At 59.0% G+C, this 15,248-nt stretch overlaps 1 protein-coding gene across 2 annotated transcripts; it reads left to right on the top strand.

Moving 5' to 3' along the window:
* The first annotated feature begins 952 nt into the window (after nt 1-952).
* Nucleotides 953-14,356, top strand: UFD1 (ubiquitin recognition factor in ER associated degradation 1). 2 transcript variants are annotated; one of them, XM_005218209.5, is made up of 12 exons: nt 953-1,086; nt 3,312-3,444; nt 3,807-3,839; nt 5,538-5,659; nt 6,425-6,555; nt 7,621-7,693; nt 9,328-9,396; nt 10,096-10,161; nt 10,346-10,393; nt 10,947-11,035; nt 11,560-11,641; nt 14,238-14,356. In XM_005218209.5, the coding sequence occupies exons 1-12, from the start codon at nt 1,084-1,086 to the stop codon at nt 14,310-14,312; spliced, it is 924 nt and encodes a 307-aa protein (XP_005218266.1). In that variant the 5' UTR covers nt 953-1,083; the 3' UTR covers nt 14,313-14,356.
* Nucleotides 14,357-15,248: the final 892 nt, after the last annotated feature.

Here is a 15,248-nt window from a genome sequence, read left to right as displayed (position 1 = left end):
GGGCTCTCCCGATTGCCCCGGGGGACAGCCAATCGCGACTCAGGTCCCCGCCTCTCCGCTTTTCTGATTGGCCCGCGCTGGGAGCGACACTTATGCTCCGCCATTCACGACAGGACTACTCCGGCCGGCCCCTAGAGGAGCGTCCTCCACAGGCTGCACGCACTGCGGGTCGCGCAAGTCCGGTGCGACTCTGATTCTCCAGAAACCCTACGCTCCGTACACTTTGCTTTGGGGGGAAAAAAAATGCCCACTCCCCTCCTCCAACTGGAATCTCCAGGTTAAAGAAACCTCGCAACAAATTAAACTCATGTACGCTTCGGGAATTCTCTGAAGAAGGAAATGGCAAGCCACTCGAGTACTCTTGCCTGGGAAATCCCATGGACGGAGGAGCCTGGTGGGCTACAGTCCTTGGGGTCGCAGAGAGTCGGACACGACTGAGCGCCTTCACTTTCACTACACTTCACTTCAGGAATTCTCAGGTGCCTCGGTTGGTAGAGAACCCGCCTGCCAAGCAGGAGACGCGGGTTCGAGCCCTGGAGAGGGAAATGGCAGTCCACTCCAGTATCCTTGCCTGGAGAATCCCATGGACCGAGGAGCCTGGAGGGCTGCAGCCTGTGGGGGTCGCAACTCAGCCAGACTGACTGAACAACAACACGTCAGAAGAGGGCGTCGGCGTAGGATGTCAAGGGGCCCGGCCTACTTCAGAGCGGAAGTGTGGCCTACTTCCGCCCGCATCCTCGGGGGCTCCGCCTGCGAGCTGGGTAGTGCAGGCAGTAAGGGCAGTGGGCCCCCCAATTAGTCAGGAAGGGGACACCGTCGGCCTAATTGTAAATAATCGCGGAAGGCGTATCTGAACGCTCGCGCCGGAGGGGTTTTTCATCTTCGCGCTTCGGCAGCGCTTGCTTGCGCAGCGTCCCTTGGTTCGCACCTCCCCCGGAAGTGCTTTTCCGTCACTTCCGGTGGGTCCCAGGCTTCCGGCGCAAAGAGCCTGAGGCGGCTGGCGCTGTGAGGGGGCGTCGGCGGCTCCCACCAGCAACGTTTCCCGGCAAAGCGCTCTGGCGCGGCGCGGCGGAGGCGTCCACTATGGTAAGTGGCCGGCGTGCAGGGCCGGCCGGGGCGGGCGGACGTGCAGGCCGAGAGGTGCCGAGTCACCCGGCCTGAGTCCGCCAACGTCTGGGCTGAGCGCAGTCTCGCGGGTGTAGACCCGTGTCGGCTTCCAGCAGACAAGCGCCGCGTCGACTTGGGGGCTGTCGGCGTGAGAGGAGAGCGCACGGGCCGCCGCAGCGCCCGGGATGGCGTGGCCCCGAGACCCCTCGCCCACTGCGCCCGGGCGGCGGCCCCGGCGCGGGCGTGGTGGTCTTGGCGTCGGCTCGGGAGGCGCGCCGTGTCGGCCACGGACGCCAGGCCTCCAGGACTGGAAGCTGGTGCGCCTGCTGAGCTGTGCGAGCACCGTGCCGCCCGGCCTACCGCCTCCGAGTGTGTCAGTGTCGGGACCCCTCCTCCCAAGCCCGGAGCACTGCCGGGCGCTGCGCGGTGTGCGGGCGCCGGGGTGGTGGGGGCAGCGGGGCGGGGACATGCTCGGCGCTGGGCGTCCATTCCCTCTTTCGTGCTGGGAAGAGAAGGCAGGGCTTCGGTGGAGAGGGTGCTGCGAGGTGGTGAGGAGGCCCCCAGCCACTTCCTCCGTTCATCCCGAACGCCGTGTGTTTGCTAGGCTTCGGGCTCAGATTTTGTCCAGCGGAGAGTCTTGCCTAGAAGAAGAAGAGACACGGTTTGGAAAACTCCCTTGCGGCGCTGCAAGGAGTGGAGAACCGTCTGTTTGAAGCAGGGGCTGCGTTTGCTGTCTGTGGAAGACAGTTGGCCCAGCGTGCTCGTTCCGGAATTGCTAGTGAACTATGTCATCAGTACCCGGACTTTGCTTTTAACGATGTGTGCTTAGAATCCAGTCAAGACATGCTGTCTTGTTAAGGTTTTTATTTAACTTGTAAAAAACCGTATACCATAAGTTTAGCATTTAAGTGCACAACTTAAGTTGGTGTAAAGTTAGTCATCCTTAAGTGCACAACTCGCTGGTGTAAAGTATATTCCTGTTGTTGTGTAGTGGATGTCCAGAGCTTTTTGGTCTTGAAAAGTTGGAAGTCTGTCCCTGTGAAACACTTGGCTCTCCTGCCGGCCCGTGGCAACCAGCTTTCTTCTTGCGTCGGAACTTGCCTGCCTCGAGCACCTCCTATAAGGGCACTCCTACAATGTTTGACCTTCCCTGTCTGGCTTCTTTGACTGAGCACAGCGTCCTCAGAGTTCACCATCATCGTCACACGTGTTGGAATGTCGTCCCTTTTGGGGGCTGAACAATGTTCCATTGTGTGAATGGATCACGTTTTCTTTGTTCATTCGTCTGTCGGTGGGCACTGGGATAGCTTCCAGCCCTTGGCTGTTGTGAAGAGCGCTGCTGTGAATGTGAGTGTACATCTGTATTTTCAGACCCTAGTTCTGATCCTTTGAGCAGATATCCTGCTGTGCAGCTTCATGTTCTTCCTCCCCAGTGCCTCGCAGTAGTCACAGTACTCTGAGAACACCCTGGGTTGCTGGGCAGCATGAGTTCTGAGCCTCCCTGTAACGTGCAGTTTGAGAGCTGGGACCCTGTGTTTGTGGTGGCACCGTGTCTGGGCTTCACTTGTGTGTGGGAGGGACGGGGTGGTGTGATGGAGTGCCCCACGAGAGGGGTGTGAGCCCTGGGCCTGGGTGGAGCAGAGGAGGTCCAGAGAAGGGTTAGGGTGCTCCTGGAGGCCGGGGGTGGCGGGGGGCTGGCTTCTGGTTTCTGCAGAGAGAGCTTTCCTGGTCGTCCTCTTGAAGCAGTGTCCCCGAGCTCTCGGTTCCCTTCCCTCTCTTGCGCTGAGAACCCTGCCACCCAGACGGTTTCCTGTGCTTGTCTCCCGTCTTGAACGTCAGCTCTGCCAGGGCAGAGGCTGGAGCTGTTTGGTTAGTGACGTTTCCCTGGTGCTTGGAGACCAGAGCCCAGCAGGTGGTGGCACTCCTGAACACGGGATGAGAGGAATGTGGTCGGGGCGGGGATGTGGCCATCACAGGAGATTCTGGGACCTGCTGGTGGGGGACTCGGGCTGGAAGAGGTGAAGGACAGGCTTGCTGGGGGCGCCGTCTGAGAACAGCGGGGACGAGTGGGGCGGCGGCTGGCAGGTGCACCAGACTCCTGGGAGGTGGCGGCTGGGCAGTCTTGCTCTGGCCAGCTCTGGCTGCAGACGGGAGGACCGGGCTTGTCTTCTGTGTTAACTGCAACATCTCTTTCCTCCCTCTAGTTCTCCTTCAACATGTTCGACCACCCGATTCCCCGGGTCTTCCAGAACCGCTTCTCCACGCAGTACCGCTGCTTCTCCGTGTCCATGCTTGCGGGGCCCAATGACAGGTCAGACGTGGAGAAAGGAGGGAAGAGTATGTGCCGCTTTATTTTGAATCGTAACCCTTCCCGCCCCAGCCTGCAGGGCCCTAGTCCTCAGCAGCCCTCATCTGCATGTGAACAGGATCTGGTCACCGTCATGGTGTCACGGCCCCGGACGGCTGAGAGGTGGGGTGAGGGTCCTGTTGTGACCACATTCACGGCTGAGGGCCGTGTGGTTCTGTCTGGTAACTCCTAGCAGCCAGCTTTGCTGTGACAGATCGGTGAAGTTCTGCCTGCCCCACTGGTCTCCTTGGGTACCTCCGTGTAGACACAGCAGAAAGCACTTACGCTCTGGGTTCTGTTCTGTTCTGTTAGTTCTCCTTCTCTTAACGGGTCTTACATATTCTTTCCACAGTAATTATGCCACCATCAGCCCTCGACCAACTCAGTAAGTACTTCCTACCTGACTTGAGAACAGAGATGACGTGAATGTGGGCACCGGGACCACATGCAAGCCCCTCAGCGCCTGGGTAGAGGCACCCTTCAGCAAGGCTGGTTGGGGATCGTCCCTGAAGGGTGCTCGCTGGGCTGGGAGGGTGGGGCCTGCGGGTGCTCCTCTGACAGCCCCCGCCCAGCGTCAGGTCCCGTGGAGACTAAAGGCGGGTGTGAGCGCCAGGACCATTCACGCTGCTGGGGTAGCTGACGGCTTTGGCTGGAGGCATGGGGTTTTCCCCTCAAGGACGGTAGCGGCCCTGGGGGGACGCTGCAAGCAGGCCTCTTGTCTTCCCGCGCCTCTTGCCTCAGCTCCAGCCGCAGTTCTGAGCCCTCCACCCCAGGAGCTGCTCCCCACCCCTGCCTGCCTCTTAGCAGGAACGGGAAAGGCCACACTGTTCTCCCTGCCTCAACCCTTCCTCCAACAGGAGCCACTCGGAGACCTTACACCCTAGCCCCACTCCTGGAACTAGGGAGACCCCGACCACAGACACCGAGTCCCTTGGGGTGGGGCGTCCACACTGTGTTGGGTGCACGCTGGACAGCTCAGTGGGGGCCAAGTGCTGGCTTGGGCTTTGCACCTTGCCTGACCTGACTCCAGACTAGCGAGTTTCTGGATTGATGTCCTCACCTTTGAACAGGATACACAGAGCCATCTGTGTGACTGCTCAGGGGCAGTAGTGCTTCCTGGATGGTGCCTGTGGTGTGTAAACAGCCAGGGCCCCGTGGCACTGGGCAGGGGCAGGGGCTGGCCCTTAGGCAGCGCCAGTTGCAGCTGCTGTACCCATGGAGGGAAGCCTGGAGTTGTGCTCCGCTCAGCCAGGTTGGGGGGTGAGTAGACCCGGGGCACGGCCCTTAGGCCCAGTTATCACAGAGGAGGGGCTGGCCTGGAGCCTGACTCGTGCGTGGAGCTGACCCAGGACTGAGACCAGGTGTGTTGGCACACAGACATGAGAGGAGGCTCGGGTCAATCGGACAGGGGCTTAGGCTGGTGCTGGACAGACCTCGTCAGTCATGGGAGAAATGGTCCAGGTGAAATCCTGTGGGTAGAGGAGGTGAGGGGGTGCAGCAAGCTCAGGCACCCCAAGGTGCTTCTCAGAATCACGAGATGTACTTTGAAAATTACTGGACCGAGAAACACGGGGGTCTCTTCCAATGGCAAGAATCTCAGACCCAAGGTTGGATTCCTGACCAGTCCGTTCACCCTGACCCACCTCAGTCCGCTGCACAGCTCTGCAGCCCAGGGCACGCTGGTGCCTGAGGCACCTTGTTCCTGCTGCCCCCCTCCCCGGGCGCCCAGCCTCGCCCCCTCCCAGCAGCCTCCTGGCACGAGCGTCTGGGCACTCTCGGAGGTGTGCTGTTGGGCCTTCTGACTTTGCCCAGCACCTGGTTGATACGCAGACTGTGAATAAGTGTGCAAACGTGTCACTTTCCGGAGCTGGGATTTCAGACGAGCACGCGTATAAGTGGTGCTGTCTCAGCAAACGCCCTGAGCTCTAGCTGGAGCACAGGGTCCGCTGGGCAGGCAGATGCACGGGGCTCAGCCCCATGAGGGTCCTAGCGCCTTCCAGGGGTGGGGGCTTCCCCAGGGAGGGTCTAGGGACAGGGTTTCTCTTCCTGGAAGAAGCTGAGCCTCATCCCTCGCTCTTTACAGGCCGACTTAACATCACCTACCCCATGTTGTTCAAACTGACCAACAAGAACTCGGACCGCGTGACACACTGCGGGGTGCTGGAGTTCGTGGCCGACGAGGGCATCTGCTACCTCCCGCACTGGGTGAGCAGCCGGGCTGTGCGGCCCTGCCCCGGGGCGGCCGCCATGTGCGGCCGTGGCCGTGGCGCTCCAGGACCCCGCCTGGAGACCACAGCCCTGCTGTTACACTACCATTTCCCGGGTCAGGCTTGTTTTAAGTGATGGAGCAGGAGTATTTTTCAAATGATCCGAATACAGAGTTTGAGATTTTTAATCCGTGTTCTCCCTGCTGTGTGTGTGTGCATGCACGTGCCTGTACCTGAACGTCCACCGCACTCGGCCACGTTGCCGTGGGAACGGAGCCCCTCAGCACTCAGGCTGGCCCAGTGCCATCCGTAGGCCAGCAGAGCCACACCTGCGCCACAGGGCGGGGCCCATGGCAGCTAGGAGTGCTGCTGGTGGGTGGGGGCTGGGCCGCAGCGTCCCCAGTGCGAGGGCCCCACAGCTGCCCCCGGCCCTTTGACCTTCAGCACTGTCTTCTGTGACTGCCGGCTGCTCTCGGTGTTGTAGGTGCTTTGAAGGTACCCGAGGGCCTGTGTTTTTACGAGGTCTTATGTGGAAATGCAGTGTTCCGGACAGTGTAGAAAGGGTGGCTTGGGGCCTTGGGGGTTGGGTGAAGTGGGGGGCGGTCCCTGTGGGAAGGCTGTGGCCTGGGGAGGCCTGGAGCTGGCAGTCGGGGCCTCGCCTGCCTCCCTTCCAGTGACTGGCTGCCCCAGGTGTTCCCTCGGTTCCACCCCCACCACCCGCCCCTGGCCGCGCCCCTACTGCGTCCCCTCTGCTCCCTTCCAGATGATGCAGAACCTGCTGCTGGAGGAGGGCGGCCTGGTTCAGGTGGAGAGCGTCAACCTGCAGGTAGCCACATACTCCAAGTTCCAGCCGCAGAGCCCCGACTTCCTGGACATTACCAACCCCAAGGCTGTGTATCCTTCTGAAGATGGACGGGTTCTTTGTGGGCGGAGCTGTGCAGGCGGTGGGTGACAGCGGCCTCCGTGGGCTGTGCCTGCTGGGGGCAGCGCAGCAGTCAGGATCGACACTGACGGAGCTGTGCAGGCGGCTGGTGACAGCGGCCTCCGTGGGCTGTGCCTGCTTGGGGGAGCGCAGCAGTCAGAATCGACACTGACTTGAGAGCACTGGTGGGCCGGCGCGTCCACACGGTTTGGGGGCCTGGATGAGCGTGCTGGGTGCTCTTCGGACCCCGCCCGAGCGCAGCTGTGCCTTCCTCCGGGGACCCTGGCCCAAAGCCCAGTGGCACATCTGGAGCCGCGCGTCATGTCTGATCTTGGTCTTTCATGCAGATCAGTAGATTGCTGAGGATGAAGTGTGCTGTGTTTGGGCATCATTCCCTTGTCTGGGCACTCAAGGTGACTCAACTTTAAGAACTATTTAGTATTTTTTAAAGAAAGGGCTTATAGGCTACTTTATGTTTTAAAATTGTTATTATTAAGTGTTTTTAGTCTAAAACAAATGGCAAAATACGAGTTACTGCCCAAAAGGTAGAAACAGCAGGAGTATAAATGAAAACGTTTTCAGTTTTGAGGGAACTTTACCTACGTTTCATTCAATTTTTTTTTCTATAGGATTTTTTAAGTCCTCTCGTTAAGGTGTAATATACATGGCAATGAAGTGTACACTTCAGTGAGTTTGGCCAATGTGTCCCCCAGAAGGGTGGTTGTGCCTCCTTTTTCCTGTCTTCAGCTGACCCCTGGCCCCAGAAGCCTAGCTGCCTCCCACCTCAGAGATCTGCCTTTCTCAGGGTTTAGGGGTCTCAGTGCCCCATGGCTAGTTCTTTCCCTCAGTGGGGAGTGAGGGTCACCTTGTTACCACATGTTAGAGGTGCTTCCTTCTTATTACTGAATCATTGCCCCAGCGAGGCACACGGCTGTTCAGTGCACAGGGTGACCTGATGCCGCGAACCCCTGTGGGCACTTGTTTCAGATGTGAGGACTCCATCTTGCTCTGTTGGCCTTGACCGTGTGTGTCTACAGATTAGAAAACGCCTTGAGAAACTTCGCCTGTCTGACCACTGGGGATGTGATTGCCATCAATTACAATGAGAAGGTGCGTGTCAGCCCCGCGCGTGCCGGGGCCTCTCACACTGTGGGAGCAGACACTAGTTACACCCAGACACACCCATACACACACACGGACACTCTCCAGGGTTGGACACTGGTTGCTCTCTGCAGTTTCCCTCTGAGACGTGCAGTCCTAAGAGCTGTTACTGTTCAGTTTTACGGATTCCGAGTCACACTTCAGTATTTTCTCATAAACTAAACAATTATCTTGTTCCCTTTAGCTTTGTGGGGACATTTTCATTGTTGCCTATCTTAAGCTTTTTGGATTATAGGCAACCTTAACATCATTGTTTTTAAAGTACAAGGGCAGAAAAAAAATTGATAAAAGGTAGTGACTTTTTTGCGTGGTAAGGGAAGGACAGTTACTCAGGTGTGCGTAGACTCGAGATGCATGTCAGGGTCTCCATTTTTGGAAGTATGGAGACTGGATCCCCCAAAGGGCCCTTCCGAGAAGACTGGGCAGCCTGTGCTGAGGGCTGGTTGCCTGTCCTCGTGTGGCGCGAGGTCTGGGTCAGGGCCTCCCCGGGAACCTGGGCCCTTGAAGGGGCCTAGTGGACGCTGAGGAGCCTTGTGCCAGGCTCTCTGGAAGCAGCACCCAGTCGAGTGGAGCTGTTGGGCTGCCGTGAGCTGGCGCGCAGTGCCCAGTCTCCCTCCTGCTCTGCTGGCAGCGCCGCAGGCCTCACGAGTCGCTAGTTGTTACCTGCAGTTTGGAAACAGCTGCAGACAGAGGTGAGCACGTGCCCCAGAGCACAGACACGAACATTCACGCAGCCTTGATCATGGCAGCCGCGGTGCCGAGGCCCCCCGGCAACACAGACTCATTTCCATCAGTCACTGGGGGGGCCTGCAAGCCAGACGAGGGGTGTTGAACTCTCTGTGCTGGGGACCTGCCCCTCCCGGTCAGAGTTCTCAGTGGTGGAGCTGTCTCAGCTGTTTCTTACAAAAGCAAGACGCTCACTGGGCAGAGAGAAAGAGCCTGAAACATGCAGGAGAAGCCGCTGGGCATAGAGAGGGGCTGAAACACGCAGGAGAAAGCCGCTGGGCATAGAGGCTGAAACACGCAGGAGAAAGCCGCTGGGCAGAGACAGCCTGAAGCAGCGCAGAAGCCGCTTCCTGCTCCTGTGACTCTGTGCATGGTCTCCACACACAGGCTCGTCCCCGACACCACAGCTGGCTTTCAGCCTCCTTTCCTCCTGGCTGCCTGGGAAGCCCTGCCGCCTCTGCCTTGTATGGGAATCTGCGGCATTCACGTAACCAGTCTGGTGCGGGCAGCCTCAGTGCACCCCACGATGAGCCGTGCTGGAGCCAGCGCTCTCAGCACCGTCTCACTCAGCATTTAGCTCGTTATCTGCTGGCAGTTAATTCCTGGAAGTGAACTTTCCTGGGATAGACATTCAGTCTTTTGCAGTTTGCTGCCTAACTGCCTTGTCAGATTTAAGTCACTTACAAGGGTGATCAGCTGAGGGACAGGCCCTGGGGGGCACCCACTCCTCTCTCCACAGCAGGAGGTGTGGCCGGGGAGGCTGTCATCAGGGGAGTGAGTATGTGCGGGGCCGGGAGTGCCGACACAAGTGTGACGGGCCCAGAGCTGCCAGGAACCAACCCCTTCTCTCCCGCCAGATCTATGAGCTGCGGGTGATGGAGACCAAGCCAGACAAGGCCGTGTCCATCATCGAGTGCGACATGAACGTGAGTGGCCGTGGGAGGAGGGTTGTCGGGGTCCTGCTGGCCGGTGCCCTGGGGAGGTGTCATGCAGCCCCTGGGATTGCTGGGGAGCGGGCAGCGAATGCTGCCAGACCCTCCGAGGAGGCTGCTGACCTGTAATCAGTGGCAAGGCTGCTGTTGGTCCTGAGACAGCCAGCACATCAGCCCCGCCAGGGGCCTGTCTCCTTGGAGGCTGAGGCGGGGCTGCTCAGTTCCAAGGAGGGGGCTGTCGGTCCCCACAACGGCCCAGCACGCCGGGTTTCTGGACAGGATGCCCAGCAGAAGGGTTCCACCTGCCCGGATCCGTTTCTGTGGCGTTCTTGAAACAACAGCCTTCAGGAATGGAGAGCAGAGGAGTGGTTGCCAGCTGGGATGGGGCAGTGGAGTCACGGGGAGGGAGGGGTCCCTGTGGTGTTGAAACTGCTCTGGATCTTAGCCGGGGTGGGGGCACTGACCTGCAGTGATGCTCAGAACAGAACACGTGTGTGTGTGTGAGTGAGACAGCTGGGGAGGTCTGGACGCAGCAGGGTTACGGTACCAAAGTCTCGCTGTGACTGTAACACGTGACCGTTGAGGAAGTGGCCCCTTCTGTGTGGCTCCTACAGCTGCTCTTGGGCCCATGTCGCCGTCCCAGCTTAGAGGCCGAGTGTGGCCCCGCGTCATGGCGCTTCCTCCCGGGCACAGGTGGACTTCGACGCTCCCCTGGGCTACAAGGAGCCGGAGAGGCAGGCCCAGCACGAGGAGTCAGCCGTGAGTCGATCCCCGCATCCCTCCTCAGCTCTGTGCACCCGCCATGGGGTTCCGCCTCTGCTGGTGCCGATGCAGCCGTGCTCTCCCCGCCCAGCCCCGCTCCTGGGCCCCGTGTGTCCTGGCTGTCCCAGAGGGGCAGTGAGGGCCCCGCTGAGAAGTGCGTCCTGTTTTCCTGTCTCTCCAGGAAGGCGAAACTGACCACAGTGGCTACACCGGGGAGCTGGGCTTCCGTGTGAGTGCCGCCCCGTGACTGTCGGTGACACCCCAGGGACCTCAGCCGGGCCAGGGCCGGGAGACCCCGCACACGTGTACCTGGCACCTTCTCAGTCTCCAGAGCCTCTCCATCCACTTTCTCCTGGATCATCCCAGCAACTGCCAGGCAGTCCCAACTTCTTAGAAACTGCTCGCCTACCAGAAAGGAGCAGTAGCACAGCAGAGGCACATGAGCCCTTCAGGGGTCACCAGCCGTGACCTCTGCCGTGGCCTCTGGGCTGTGTCCCGTGGCACATGGTGGCCCCGCGCTGCTGCCGTCCCTGGGAGAGTGGGGGCGTGGGCGAGGCTCAGCCTGGGCCTGGGAAGCAGGTTGCAGAGCGGAGCCGTGGGCCCAGCCAGGCGCGTCACCCTGTCCTTGGCAGCCAGTGCCCTGGGTGGCACGGCAGGGGGTGCTCCCCTGAGCTCACGGGGCCCCGGGGGGCTGGGCGCTGAGCTCCTGAGGCGGTCCCCGCCCACGCCCTGCGGAGCTGCCCCTGCCCCAGGCCCCTCTCAGCCCCGGTCTGCTCCTCTAGGCCTTTTCTGGCTCTGGAAACAGACTGGACGGGAAGAAGAAGGGGGTGGAGCCCAGCCCCTCCCCAGTCAGGCCCGGAGACATCAAGAGGTGGGTGTGCTGGCCCTGACCCAGGCCCCTGCCTGCCGCGCCCTGCGGGGTCGTGGGCGCTGCCCCACCACCAGGCCCGCCCAGCCGCCCGCAGGCCTCATCAGCCCTCTGTCCTGCCCACAACCCGGCCGTCCCGACTTGTGCCATCAATGACCGCCCGGCCGCCTCTCCCGGTCGTTTGGTCCAGGGACTCGGGGCAGAGTTCTGGCTCTGGTGGCCCTCACGGTGACAGCAGGGCTGAGCTGTGTCCCCATTGATCATGTGAGATGCCGCAGATGGGTCTGCACGCGACCTCTTGGGGGTGAAGTGCATGTAGAGTGAGAGGCTGGAGGACGCTGATGTGAGCCCGGGAGAGCCTGCCCCGTGCCTTCTGCTCCCCCTGGAGTCAGGGAGGTGCCCTCTGGCTGGCATGTGTAGTGGGTACAGCCTGAAGCTGTAGGGAGGCCCTACTTCCTCTCTGTGCTTACAAGTGGACTCTAGTTCCTTCTCCTGGCGCCAATGCTTCTCCTGATCTCTCTTTATAGAGGAATTCCCAACTATGAATTTAAACTTGGTAAGATCACGTTCATCAGAAACTCACGTCCGCTGGTCAAAAAGGTTGAGGAGGTGAGTGTTTCGTGAATCATGACAAGTTTCCTTGGCTCCTGGTGACAAGGGGATTTTTTCCCTCATGAATGAGGGTCTCCTTTCGTGTCTTCTCCATATTGGGCCTCCTCCCCTTGGGCTGGCCATCCTGCTGAAGCCGTGTGGACTCTGCCGGCTCCATGGTGGGGACAGGTGAGGGCTCGGCTCCTTGCCCTCCTGTGTGGGTCTGGCTCAGGCTCCGTGTGCTGTGCACTGAGATCTTTAAGCCTCGGGTCGGTCTTGCAGGGCAGCTGCTGTGATCGTCTGCCTCTCACAGACCAGAGTGTGAGGGCGCTGGGGTTGGGCGGGTGCGGTATTCAGGGTGCCCAGGCCTTGGGCAGAGCTGACCACTGAGTAGCCACCCCAGCGCCTCCACACTCCAGACACGCCTCCCTCTGCCCGGGGCAAGGCGGGGAGGTTTCGCCTTACGGGCCCTTCTCCCGGGTGCCAGGAACTGGCTCAGAAACCCCACACAGCCTGCCGCCTGGCCACTGTGACTCTGCTGGTGGTTTGGGTTCGGGTTAGGTGCCTAGCCCCACTTCAGACCCCGGTCTCTTGGTTTTCTTCTCAAGGCTCGGTCCCCTGGGGACCAAGAGGGGTTCACAGACCCACTCCCAGCCCTTCCTGGCCGTATTGCTCATCAGGTTGACACCATGTGGAGACCTTGTGAGGCTGAGAGGAGCTCACACGGCCCCCCACCAGCCGTTTGCTCGCCCCAACCCAGCCGCTGGCCAGGCCTGCCAGCCTCGGCATCCTCTGGCTCCTTCATCCCTGACCATCGCGAGGGTGGGGAGACGGGTGTGCGCAAACACGCCCAGGCCGCGTGTGTGATGGGGGTGGCCGGCAGGTGTCCTGGGACACAGGTGGCACACTCACGGGGGTCATGGGGGAGCCCCGGAGGAGACCAAGGCGCCTGACTGGGTTGCCGCAGCCCTGCTGGGGCGGGGGCAGGGCCCGCACTGAGGACCAGGCGTCTGTCCCAGGGCACTCGGACCTGCCCCCAGGAGAAGGGCTGAGCGTCACAGTCCCTGGAAGGCCCTCAGCGAGGCAGTATAGTCTGTTCCTGGTGTCCGCCCCGCCTGGCTCCCGCGCACAGGCTGGGCTGGCTGCAGCTGGAGGAGCTTTGCCAGCGGAGCCCAGGGAAGGTCCCAGCCCACTCCCCCAGAGTGAAGACTGCAGTTAGAAAGCTTCCCTTGTCAGCACCCCAGTCCTGGGAGCTCAAAGACACCAAAGGGCAGGGAGCATCAAGGAAATAACTTCCCCAGACGGGCCATCCAAGCGTCCAGCGCAGCGAGTGGAAACAGCTCCCGGCTGGGGCAGAGGGAAGACCCTAAAGCTTCCAGGAGGTGGAGATTCTGCCTTGGGTCAGGAACAGCGGCATCTTAGCTGGATATAAGCCAGGACACGGTGGAGCAGGGTCCTTAGACTTCTGTGCCTGGTTCCTGCAAATTCCTGTGTCGAAGCCCTCACCCCCAAGCCTGAGTGTGATTGTGTTTGAAGGCACAGCCTTTCCAGAGGTGAGGTGGGACGAGGCTCTAGGTGGGCCCTGTCCCACGCCAAGGAGATGCGGACACCCCAGGGAAAGGCCTGAAGGAGATGTTCTCAGTTGTTTAAGAGCTCCCTAAAAGGCCGCCTCTGTGCCCTCTCAGGAGGCTACTGTGACACACCACTGAAACGAGGGACTGGAGTAGAAACGAGAAAGCCTGTCACCCTGGAAGCAGGGCCCGTGCAGGCGGGGGACAGCCCCGAGCGCCTGGGAGACCGGTTCCTCAAGCAGTGCAGTTGGAGGGGCCTCCTGCGGCCGATCGCAGGTGGTGTCGACCGCAGGATGGATGGAAGCCCTGCAGGAAAGGAACACTGCTTGGCTTGGCCTCGGCGTGCCGTTGCGTGGTCGCCACCACGAGAACCCTGCACGGGCCCCCAAGAAACACCAGCTGCCCCAGGTGGTGGTCAGTGTTGGCTGGGATCCCGGGTCCTCTTCAGCGGCAGTGTCTCCCCAACTAGCGGCAGAGCTCATGAACAGTTATTTGCTGTTTTCAGAGCTTCTGGAAAACAAGCAGTCTTTCTGCTGGGAGGAGAATAGCTTGGTAGACTGAGGGCTGCCCAGTCACCATTCTGCTGAGTGCACCCGTCTGCCGAGGAGCTGAGCCTCTAGGGGAAGTCAAAGCTGTGTGCAGAGACGCTGAACTGCTCACCAAGGCAGCTTCAGTGCTGCAGAGCTGGAAATAACAGCGACCCAGGCTGGAATTGGTGTGAGAGGAGAGACGCGTGGCCTGAGATGGGACAGTTGCCTGTGAGGCACACAGCAGGGACTGGAAGTGTGCTTTGGGGTGGCTTTTCTTCTAGGAGGTACATCTTGCATTTTCTACATTGAACGGGGAATGCCTTTGCAAAACAGTATATTCAAGCTGAGAGAAAGGCTGTGGCAGTAGCTATTCTGGTTTTGTTTTCAGTTCAGCAGGTGATAATTTACATTTGTAGGAATAAAGTGGGAGTAAGGAAGAAGGCGGGATGGTACCCGAGTCAACAGAACAAAGCATTTCCAGGAGTTTCTGAAAATAGTGTTTTCTCTTCTCAGGATGAAGCTGGAGGCAGATTCGTTGCTTTCTCTGGAGAAGGACAGTCGTTGCGTAAAAAGGGAAGAAAGCCATAAGCTGGGACTGTTGACTGATTGGAAAATAAAATAATTGCAACATGCTGGCTTTTAGTTACTGGCTCTGAGGGGATGTTCCGTCACCTTGGGTTTGCTTAGAGTCACCTGGAAGAGGGCAGCGGGACAGCGGCTGTGTGCTGGGTTTGGGGGAGAGAAGGCCTTGGGGGCCTCTGCTCATGCCCACACCCTCTGCTCAGCTGACGCGGGGTGCCCTAACTCCTGCTGAGGGCAGTGAAGGGGCGGGACTGCTCTACGCTGTGCTCCTTTGTTTCTTTGTTTTTTTCCATTTATCCTTTTCCCAGGTCATACTTAGCTGTTGCCTTTGGGCTGGGAAAAAAGCCGTTTAAATAAATAGTGATCATCCCATTACGCTGGCTGCAGTTTAAGTATTTGAGGAAGGGTGTTTGTTTTTATTTTACATGTTGATTTTTTTTTTCTCCTAAAAAGCCATGCCTCAGAAGGAAAACCTGATTTGGAACCATTTCTCCTTTTACTTTGATTTAATTTGGAAATAACTGGTTCTTTAGTCTGTTTTGTAAAAACAGCTTCGTGGTGAAGCACAGATGTAACTGTAAGAATGAATGAAAGCTGAAGATATGTTCTCCCTACCCCCCACTTCCAGTTTTAAATGTATTAAATTTTCCAAAGTTCTGCTAGCCTTTTTTTTTGTTTTACTAGTATTAATTTAGTTTCAGGTCTCCACTTTATATAATAAGAGCTCTTTTGACATGTTGATTATTTTAATCTCTTGTTCCTTGAAAATAATTTTCAATTATGAATTTAAAATAAAAAGCAGGCAGTGACCAAAACCTGAATTGCCTCTAAGCGTCTGATTAGGTACCAGCATGGGGCTGACACCTGCTGCAAAGTGGGTCTGCACGGAGGAGAGACCTCCTCTGGGGGCTTCTCTGGCCCTGGGCCCAGCAGGGGCTCCCC

Source organism: Bos taurus, chromosome 17 (assembly GCF_002263795.3).
Source record: "Bos taurus isolate L1 Dominette 01449 registration number 42190680 breed Hereford chromosome 17, ARS-UCD2.0, whole genome shotgun sequence".
NCBI lineage: Eukaryota > Metazoa > Chordata > Mammalia > Artiodactyla > Bovidae > Bos > Bos taurus.
Note: the sequence above shows the minus strand (reverse complement) of the source record. Positions and strands in the feature narration are given on the sequence as shown.